The sequence below is a fragment of the Dermacentor variabilis genome, chromosome 5 (assembly GCF_050947875.1).
Source record: "Dermacentor variabilis isolate Ectoservices chromosome 5, ASM5094787v1, whole genome shotgun sequence".
Lineage (NCBI taxonomy): Eukaryota > Metazoa > Arthropoda > Arachnida > Ixodida > Ixodidae > Dermacentor > Dermacentor variabilis.
In genome coordinates this window covers 50,516,667-50,527,394 of record NC_134572.1, presented here as the reverse complement: position 1 = coordinate 50,527,394, position 10,728 = coordinate 50,516,667, and the positions used below count along the sequence as shown (strand labels likewise).

The 10,728-nt window shown below is 48.5% G+C and overlaps 1 protein-coding gene across 1 annotated transcript; it reads right to left on the bottom strand.

Moving 5' to 3' along the window:
- Positions 1 to 5,531: 5,531 nt before the first annotated feature.
- Positions 5,532 to 10,262, bottom strand: LOC142583527 (uncharacterized). The gene is made up of 3 exons (XM_075694014.1): positions 9,974 to 10,262; positions 7,171 to 7,464; positions 5,532 to 5,789 (listed from the first exon to the last, which is right to left on the bottom strand). Exons 1-3 carry the CDS (start codon positions 10,124 to 10,126, stop codon positions 5,532 to 5,534), a joined length of 705 nt encoding a protein of 234 aa, XP_075550129.1. The 5' UTR covers positions 10,127 to 10,262.
- Positions 10,263 to 10,728: the final 466 nt, after the last annotated feature.

Here is a 10,728-nt window from a genome sequence, read left to right as displayed (position 1 = left end):
GCACAACTTAAACTTATTCCAAATTGTCCTTTCGACATTGTTCTTTTACGCTAAATTATTCCTTCGCCGCTCGTCTATATTGAAAATATATCACTGATTCCGATTGGCAATCGCTATCCTAATTCAAACAAATTATGGAGTGTAACAGTACATAACATTTACCAGAAAACGGACTATTTCAGGTTGAAGGCCAAGTAATTGGTTTCAAAACCTTTTAACATAGTGCATACCTTAACAGTGTGTTTAGGCTAGAGGGCTCAGAAAGACAAGCAAAATAGGATACGGAAAACATATTACACGGACTAAGCTGCTCAGCAAATCGTCATTAATGACATGTGCTAAGCAATTCCACTGCAATGTAGCCGTTCACATGATCCCCTAACCGTTGTCATACGACCGAACTAATCTTTGCACAAGCAACGCTTTTAATATTGGTCTTCGCTTGAACTCTACAGTGCACTGCACAGTAAATGTTCCTTCTTTGTTCCCCCACAAGAAGGGTAAAATCATCCATGAAATAGACGGTTTGGGTCATTGATATTACACTTGTTCAGGAGCTACTTCGTACTGTTGGATCCCTCTTTAATTTCTGTCAAAGGTATAAACAAAAGCCTCATCGATCACGTAAAATACGTACTCGAAAGTCGCGCACTGTGTATCCACACATTACCGCAAAGTACCAATTAGGCGGTTAGTTTATACAAGTTTCCCCGTTGCGCTCGACTGCGGTGTCGAATGCGGGGACAGGTGCGTCGAACGTTGACAGCTTTTTAGCAGATATGCAGTGATATCCAGCTTTCTTGCGACACCCGTGGTCTGTAGACTACTGCGTCCGAGATGGCAAAGTAGCTGCAATGGGCAGTGGAAGGGGCTGTCCGCTGGCGCCTCCGTCTTGTAGGATGCCTCGATGCGCGCACGGCGGCGGAGGGGAGCGCGCGAATCGAGGCACCCTACCGTCTTGATTCGAGAAGCGGCCTCGTGGTGCCGATGGTCGCTTTCCATCATTGCCCCTCGTTCGTGTAACAGCCACATGGCGGAACAAAATATATTGAGGCTCTGTCCGCGGAATATTGGTACGCACAACGCTAGCAGGGTGACACTGCGCTCCAGGGGCATAGCCGGGGGGGGGGGGGGCTGAAGCCCCCCCATAAGCACCCAACCCCCGAAATTTTTTCGTGCTGTCATGCACCGCTGACCAAAAACAACCCCCGGCGCCGAAAATCGTTCTGGATTTTGTCTAGAATGTCTATTTCACGCTACTAAAGACATTTCAGAGCGAACATTGCGAACTCGGGCCGGATTTTGCGGCAACGCCCATGCAGCTGGAGTCACATGACGCAAGGAGCCCCATTCGAGCACAAAGTTTCAAGGGCATTTTGATGGCGAGCGGGCTCATCGCGGCATCTTGCGGAGGCCGCGGAATCTACGGAGGGCACGAATTTCAATTACGAAACTTCATGGGCATAAAGTTCTCATAATTTTGATGCGACGGGTGCATTGACATTTCTAAAGTCGAGCTTTAGATTTTCATTTCGGGAAAGTTGTGGATTTACTGTTGTTATAAACATTTGACGCCAAAGGTGCATTGACTTTTCTAAAGTCGTACAACGGAACATAAAACGAGACAAGCCAAATCAACACACTATCAGACAGGTTGACAAAGCACGCAGCGAGGTCCGATGAGGCGAAGCGTTGTGGTGTTTATTTGTGCTGTCATGTCACAGAAAATAATATCAACATTTTTTTTTCACCTGCGCCAAAGCAACCATGTCAAGACACTGAAGCCAGCAAAGGTAACTACGTTCTTATTTATTTTCCTACTTTGACTTTTAATTGCGAGGACACAGTGAGGCTCCTCAATTTTCTTGTTCTCGCTACCCGCGGGCTGCCAGAGCCAGCAAGAGCACATGCGTTTTTCTCGTGTTGCCCCGACCACCGCGCGGCGCACTTCGGTGCGCATTCGGTTTGCCCTGGCCGAGTGGATTTTGGCCCGGCAGAGTTTTGGACGCTTTCTGGCTGGCAGACGAGGAAAAGAAACAACGGTCGCTCGCCGCCATCACTGTGGGGACTCGACGTATTTCAACGCGTTCGCTTGGGCGCGACCACTCCGGAAAGTCTTGTCTCGCCGGTGTATAGGATACCGAGCAGTATGCGTATGCTCCTCTGTGGACCAAGCGTTTCACGTTTTCTTGAATATTCCTTCGGTAGGACCATCATAGGTGCCCAAAGCAGGCGTTCGATTCTGGCCAACATGCTTTCCTTTTACTATTATTTTTATTTTTTTCATTTCGATGCCCCCGCCCCACTAAAGAAAAAAAAAAAGACACTGCTGCGGCGAAGCGAATTGTCGCATGGTGAAGCTTCTATTGTGTTACTTCTTTTGCGGAAAGTAATGGCCCACGGGATGCTTCAGTTGCCGAATACTTTTATATTATTATTGTGATAGCAATTACATGGACACTTCAGGCGCATTCCTGCCGTCGCCATCACGTTCCGTATAAAGTCCTGTTCGACATCATCATGACGTCGCACCGCACGCTGCACCGTCGCCGTCGCCCTCACGTTCCGTATAAAGTCCTGTTCGACAACATCATGACGTCGCGCCGCACGCTGCATGTGCAAGTGAAAGCTATGGGGGGGGGGGGATGGTTGAGCCGACGATGGTGGCTCAGTCTTGTGCGCGCAAGGGTGGAAAGCGGGGAGGAAGCGCGCCGCTTTCTGTCGCGCGCGATACATCAGGGGTAGAGGAGGGAAGGGGGTGGGGGGTGTCTAGGATTTTGTGATCTGTGAATCTGTGATTGCGCAACATATTTGCCTTGTTTGACGCATTATTACAGTAACTTTTTCTTAGATACGTAGATTTATTGGAGACTTATTCGTATATTTAAGTATTTGTTGCGAGATTTTGTGTATACGTGCAGTGAACTTTGTTTCCAGTGACACGTTCTTGCCCTATATCAAGATGCATCTTCGCATTTGAATATTCCATTGTATCTTCGCATTTCTGATGCACGAGGACGAGTCAAATGAAAGTGAGCCAACCCATCCCGTACAAGAATGGCTCGGTTCATTATCTGCGAGGCATGCGCGTAGCACACAGGCATGTCTCATTTACAAAACTGACACGCAGGTGTGAGGATAAATGATCTTCTGGGTTGAACATGGTTGCGTGACATAACGGACGCTCTAAAAGTTGAACAGCATGGTGTCACGAGTTTTCTCACAGCTGAAGGTGTTTCCCAAAAAGAAATTAGTCGCCGTATGGCTGCCGTGTACGTTGAACATGACATTTCATTGGCCACTGTGAAGCGTTGGAGTAAACGGTTCAAGGAAGGACGTGGAAGTTGCAAAAACGATCTAAGCCCGGGCCAAAGCCACCGCGCAATCACCTCCAACACAGTTGCAAAGGTTGATGAGCTGATCAGACAAGAACGGAGGAAAAGTATTGATGAAATGGCAGAGCGTGTGGACATCAGTCCCGGTTCAGTTCACACCTTAATTCACACCATAATCGGCTCTTGTGTGCGGAATGGATGCCCAAGGTTTTGAACCACCGCCAGTAGACAGAGAGGTTCGGCACTGCCTTGACTCATCTGATCCGGTATCACAACGAGGGTGACGACTTTGTCTGCAATTGTGACCGGGGTTGAATCATGGTTCTACTACTACGAGCTTGAAACAAGACGGCAAAGCTTACAGTGGAAACATTTGAATTCAACACCCTAAAGAAACCAAAGGCCGTCATTTCCGCCGGAAAGGTGTTGTCTTTATTTTTTTCGATCGTCAGGTGCCATTACTGATCGAATTTGCTAAACCTGGATAGACTATAAATCGTTTCCGAAGTTGTGAAACGCCGGATCAAGAACAAACGACGTCGAAAATAGACGAATGGGGTCATCTTGCTCCACGACAATGCCCGTCCCCACGTCGCTGATGTGGTTAACACAAAACTGGCAAAGTTCAAGTGGGAAACGCTGCAAGATCCGCCATACATCCCAAATCAAAATGTGGAAACCTTGCGACTTCCACATTTTGGGGCAACTGAAAAAAAAAAACAGCTCAAGGGAACCAGATTCGTGTCAGACCATGTCCTGAAAGAGTAAGTTAGACTTTTTGAAGCAGCAACCCAAGGAGTTTTATGAAACGAGAATCACGCTACTACTTAGTCAGTGGGACAAATGTCCAAATGCGCATGGAGACTACTTCTCCGTTTGTCATATATTCGCATTTGCTCGCTTTCATTTGTCTCGAGCTCGTTTATTTTGCAGAACTCCTGCTTTTTATAAGTGCTCTCTGTTGGGACTATAACATCGGTTCCATTACTCACAATACACGACCGGCGACAGCTGCTCCTGCGCAATACATTGGAACAAAGGACAGAGCCATTTAGATTTTTTTTTTTGACGGTTGCATATGTACAAAAATGTAAGCAAGGCTCTTCAATGACAAAGTTTCAATAAAATATTTGTCCTCAACTTGTTAATTTCATGGCCCTTACATTTTTCATATCAGAGGCATGCACTGCTTTGCTGGTTTCGAACTGATATAGTTCTAACGTTCGTGTGATATGTTCTTCACTTATTAAATAGACAAAACAATCATGGAAGCAATGATATCAGTTACTTCGGGCACAGGTTTTGGGACATACGAGTATATTCTTGTATGAAAAAATACATATCTTACATGTCTTGACACTGCGTAGCGTTTTAGAATGCGTTTGCAGCATCTTTGGCAATGACAATACAGTTATTATTCATATATTTGATACCCTGACAAGAGAAAGAGAGAGCAAGGACAGGAAAGGCAGGGAGGTCAACCAGACGAGCTGGTTGACCTGGTGTGCTACCCTAGACGGGGGGGGGGGGGTGTAACGGGAAGAGGAAAAAAGGGAGAGAGTAAGCACTGAGTGCGTGTGGGAGGGACATTGTACACAGGGACACTATAAACGGTCTCTTAAGCCGGTGCACTTCAAGTATTGTACTAGGGCACAAATCGCTTTTCGTGCCATTGACGGATGTGGCCACGGTCCGAGTATTTTTGACTCGGTGAACGGTCTGTCTTGAGTCCAGTCGTTGTAAAGTTGCCCGCAGAGAGAGGCGTCGTACATAGTAGCGAGGGCAGGTACACAATAGCTGCTCGGTGGTTTCCTCGCACCCACAGGAGTCGCACACCGGATACCTTGACAAATTTCATGAGGAGGAGGCCTAGCTAAAACGTGAGGCCCCCCCTCCCCCCTACCCAAACGAAATTTCTGGCTGCGCCACTGCTGCGCTCCCTGATGTGACTCTATAACAGCGTATAATAGACTACGCGTGGTGAATTCTGATGGACACTCTTGAGCAAAACTACAGCGGCTGTATGAAAGGACTGAGCGGGCAGGATGTATTTCACAATGACGTTATTAATTAGCAACATCAACGGCATCATTCACGTTTTACTTGGCAAAAACGGCAAGCGCGTCAAAGCGAGCCTCGTGCCTAGGCCCACACACGTCAGAGTAAACGGCGCGCCCAACCGAAGTGGACACGCTGCTACCAGTTGAAGTACATCTTGGGTGGCCGCCTCACTCCTCGGTGGGCCATCGAGAAGTACGGCTGCTCGGAGACCCAGAAGCGCGTGGACATGTAATAGCTGTTCGCCTCGGCCCACTCCGGCACCTTGTACGAGGCAACGTCGTCGGCGCTGGTTCCCTCGGCAGTGCACCGCCGGCACAGGTGGCCACAGAGGCTGACCAGCGCCAGCAGTACTCCCGTGAGCGTGATCAGCACCGACGAAATCAGCGCTACCCTCTGCACCGACGGAAACGACGCAAAAAGAGAGAATAACATGTTTAAATGAGGGCCCTATAGGCACATCTGGCGGAGTGGCCAAGGGGAAAGCAGCTAAGCGTGGTAGCACTATGAAAGCCTCTCACGCGCACCTCCATAGAGTGAGCTAAAGTGCGTCTCTGCTGACGGTAGTCCGGGGTCGGACACAAACGACGTCGTCTCATTATGGCGGTACATTTCCCGCAATGTCTCGAGTCCTTCGCATTCCCACACGAGGTGATGGACATTTGGAGTTAGCTCCCTTGAGCATGGATAGATAGCATTTCACTTCAGGTGATTGCGGGTGGTTGCCGTCGCCACTGCCATAAGGCGATGATGCCGTCTGTCATGGCGTACGCGGCTTTTGGACTTGTGTCCTTCAAGATTCGCGCAGCGCCTACCCCTCGGTGGCAAACTACTCTACAAAGATTGCTTTCCCGCGGTGAGTGGGATATGCGTAATTTTATTCTGCGCCGCTTCTCGCTGGCGACGGAAACTATCCAGTCAAATAGGTCAGCCGACACAAATTCCAGAGCTAAGTGATGGTCTCTGTTCATCATAATGCACCCATTCTTTACTCTAATAGATCACCGGTGATCTATTAGAGTGACCTACATGTAATGCGTAGCCGGCCGGCTACGCATTACATGTAGGTTTGCGAACCATTCCGAATTCAGTGGCCAAGTCCCGAATTTCGAGTGAATGTCCCGCGTCCCGACTTAATTCAGACGGGACGGCCCTATGTCCCGCCATATTGCTTTTGCTATACCGGATAAAAATGCGAAAACAACATTTTGTTTTTGTGATGCCTTACAACTCGGTTGCAAAGTCGCCTCTTTTGTCTTCTGTTGCATTGTCATAAAGGCGGTTTTGTTGCGGTTCTAGTTGTGTTGTAGGAGCCAATCGCTCACAGTACATTTACCTGTATTGTTAGCCGTGTGAGCCAGGCAACTACAGCAGCTTAAATTTATTGCCACAATTAAGTCACCACATGGTAGGATTAAATAAATGTGATTGTTGCACGTACCGACTGGCGTGTCGTGGCACTGACAGCGTAGGTCGACGGCAGCATGAGCCCTCCGACCGCCGTCGCCAACCTCCCATCCCCACCCCCGCGTTCCGACTTCGTTCACTTGAGAGCTGGCAACCGTAAAGCTGGCCTGCCTACATGGACTGCCCAACCACATGGCCGCCCAACCACATGGCCACCCAACTGCATTTCTTCCTCTTAATGTATTTCTGCATTTCTTCCTCTCCGCTCCCTGATGACATAACTGCCTTCCCGTCTCTTTTGGCCTAACCTAACGACGTTATAAAGTGACAGACAAGGGTGCCGCCTCGTACTGCGCTAACACGCGCTCACCTGGCGCGGAGTGAGCCGGGTGACGCTGTCGCTCTCCGGCTCCGGTTGAATGACGCATGAGTCGTTGAGGCGCACGCGGCCCCGTTCGCAGGCGCACACCGAGTCGGGGCCGCACACAACGCCCAGACCCGTGCAGCCGGCCACGGTGCGGTCACAACGCTCGCCGTACGAGGCCCACCGTTGGCAGGGGCCCAGGCCCACAGACTGAAGGCCCTCGGAGCAGTTGCACGTGCCGTTCACGCACCGAGAGTTAGGGTCCGCTGACGAGCATGCCTCAGAGAAGAGGCAATTCTCCTGCGCGATAGAGACAAGTGTGCCCTTCCGTGAACTGTCTTCTCTCCGTTTCATCTATCTATCTATCTATCTATCTATCTATCTATCTATCTATCTATCTATCTATCTATCTATCTATCTATCTATCTATCTATCTATCTATCTATCTATCTATCTATCTATCTATCTATCTATCTATCTATCTATCTATCTATCTATCTATCTATCTATCTATCTATCTATCTATCTATCTATCTATCTATCTATCTATCATTCCGTTTCATCCACCTATCTATCTATCTATCTATCTATCTATCTATCTATCTATCTATCTATCTATCTATCTATCTATCTATCTATCTATCTATCTATCTATCTATCTATCTATCAAGTACTGATTCAATCATCGAGCCTGTAACCCTCTAGGTCAACTCAATTTAAGATTGACATCAATATACGAAAAGGGGATGGTGGTGTGTGTATTTATAGGGAACTATTGCTGTTACTTAAAGGAAATTCATGAAAGTAACCTAAACGCTGAGGCGGAATTAACATTTAAATGAATTCTCCTGACGACCCCATAGGAGTCTTAAAGAGAAGGAGCATTTTGAAGACAAGGCCTTCTTAGCTGACTTCGACGGATTTGACATATCTGGGATCTGGATATCTTGTAACCACTTCTAAAAAAATTTGCAGTTTCGCCCGACAGGCGGAGCGCGATTCCGATAGCGAATTACAGACAGCTATATGAAGTAAGGATAGTAGTTTTATCGGCCGAATAAACTTGTATACATTCGCTTTCTAACTAGATAAGTAACCATGGTGTCACGCCTGCAAGCAAACATGAACATATCTCGCTCTATGACCGCACACACCCGCTGTCAAAACGCTGGAGTGAGAAGACGTGGCAGCAGTAGCGAACGAATTGACCTTCGTTCTGCCTCTCACTTCAATACGGAGCTATCAGCACCGGGCGTATTCTGTCCCCAATGCAGATCGCTTTCAAGATATGGCCCGCGCGGCCGCGCCATACGCAGCCGCCGCCGGAGTAAAACACGCTCCCCCGCTCCCACCCCTGACCCCGGTGACCTTGCGCACGACGGAAGACGGTGCGCTTTCTCCCCGCTTTCCCGCCTTACGCAGGCGAGACAGAGCCTCCATGGTCGGCTCACCCTCGCACGCTTGCATTCACACATACAGCGTAGTGTGCGCGGCGATGATGTTATCGGCCTTGGACTTTATATAGAATATCATGCCGACGGCAGGAATGCACCTGGAGTGTCCATGTAACTGCTATCGCAATAAGGAGGGTCGCTTCGGTCAGTTGTACACGTCGTATGAACATGTAATACTGCATTAAATGGCATGTTTTCATACCGAAAACACGTACCAATAGTCAGTGCGTGTTCTACTAAAGACGTAATAAAAAACGAGTGTAATAAACAAGTGTAACAACAGCGCGCAACATTGAAGACAATTTTTTCGTGGCCTGTGAACCTGAAGTCCAGCGAATCCGACGTACTGCGTATTACGCTGGCTCGCTTAGTTTGCGCACAAATCTTTAACGTTTGGTTAATTCTCTGCAGTGTCATTCGACAGCAGTACTCATACGTAGCAACCGTTAGTAGGCGTAACTATGGGTCACGAGTGTTAGTAATCTTTAGTCAGGTAACTTCCACCTCGAACCAGCCGCGGTCGGCGCTGCTACCGACATGCGAAATCATAGGGCACACACTGGGACGCGTCGTCCGAGACGACGTGCGGCATATCTGAAACATGGCTGCCTCGACTTGAAACCTGCAGGAATCTCGTGGGGCTTGTTGGAAAATTGTTGGTTGCAGTTGTTGGTACGACAAGACCCGCGCATGATAACACGCGGCATCGTATACACCATGTGGCGTATGCTTGACTTTCGTTTGGCCAGGCCCTCTGCAACAATAGGCAGCCGTATGTGCAGGCCATGTACACATTAACCAGGGTGGCAGCTCGAGCGGAGGTCTGAAAAGAACTTAACCTGTGACATTTCTGAGGAACGGATGAGCCGCAGCAACGGTACCAAACGCGATTTCATGTTGCAAACGTATGCAGATCAATGGAGAATGGAAGCAGAGCGTAAACGTCATTTTAAGATATACATTACGCCCGTTCAGCGTGCTCTTTCTGCTACTTCACAAGAACAAGGAGGATCATAAATGAAGAAACGTGTCCGCTTCCAGGTGTGATAGTGGCAAATGTTCTGCAACAGAGCGTGCTTTCGTACCACGTTGCTTATCCTTTCGGGAGTGCTTGCACGGCCGGACTCCCGTCGTGCCCTCTGTGACGGCATAGCACCAACTTCCGGCGCTCGCAAAATGTTGCGCAAGCGTCTTCCTGCGTTCCGCACATGCGATTCTATCCGTTTCTTCGATTTGTGACGTGTGATGGAGCAAGACGATTCGTGTCACACCGTCACTGTGCTGGCTAAGGTTGAAGAACGCCTATCGCAAGCAGACCTTTGGCTACAGAGGGAAGAACAAAGCTGCAGACGCACGTGCAGGGTTCGCCCCTGGTGGCAGACGTCGTAGAAGCGGTCGTAGACGGACATGTTGGTCGGGCAGGCGCACAAGAGCAAGTGTCCGAGAGGGGAAGACTCGCAGACTGCCCCGTGACTCTTGCAGCGCTCGCGGCCGCACTCGCGCCCCATCTCGCCGTATGACGCCAGCCGCAAGTGGTCCACGGTGCCCGCCGCCAGGGACGTCTGCGCCGTCACCACCCGTTCCTTAATTACAGACGTGCACGAGGCTTTTATTAAACAGTCAGTAAAGAGACGAACAACAGATCTGGCTATACGCTGATATAACATTCCTTTGAAGCTTCCCAGCATATCTATTCGGAAGACAAAAGCGCGACTCATAACCGGAGAAAATAAGCTAAAAACCGAACGCTCTCTACTGACGTAATTGCCGCGACGTAACAGATTCCGCAGTCATGTCGCGCACTTTATTTTTTATTCTTTCTTTTTATGGGAATCGCCACTTAAATTTAAAGGCATTGCTCGTCAAGATTAATAGTAGCTAATTTGCAAGTTTAGCGCACTTTCACAGTTCGGTATATACTCGGCTTGTCATTTGCAATCCACCATTCTTTTCCGTTAAGCAAGTGCTTTGGAAAAAGAAAAGCTGCTGTCCCGATGTGCCCTCACTAAAACACATTTTCATTGTTTACAATAGCAAAATGTGCTAATTAGCGATAATGAACAACATTCTATAATAATTTAGCCATAAACAATACATTTCCTCTGAATTG

What these genes read in the sequence shown, in the direction of transcription:
- LOC142583527 (XM_075694014.1), bottom strand. Translation starts at nt 10,126, where the DNA reads ATGGGGCGCGAGTGCGGCCGCGAGCGCTGCAAGAGTCACGGGGCAGTC. An exon ending in ACCAGGGGCGAACCCTGCAC is followed by an intron (nt 7,465 to 9,973) that starts GTGCGTCTGCAG and finishes TCTATCGCGCAG; the next exon opens with GAGAATTGCCTCTTCTCTGA. An exon ending in CCCGGCTCACTCCGCGCCAG is followed by an intron (nt 5,790 to 7,170) that starts GTGAGCGCGTGT and finishes CCGTCGGTGCAG; the next exon opens with AGGGTAGCGCTGATTTCGTC.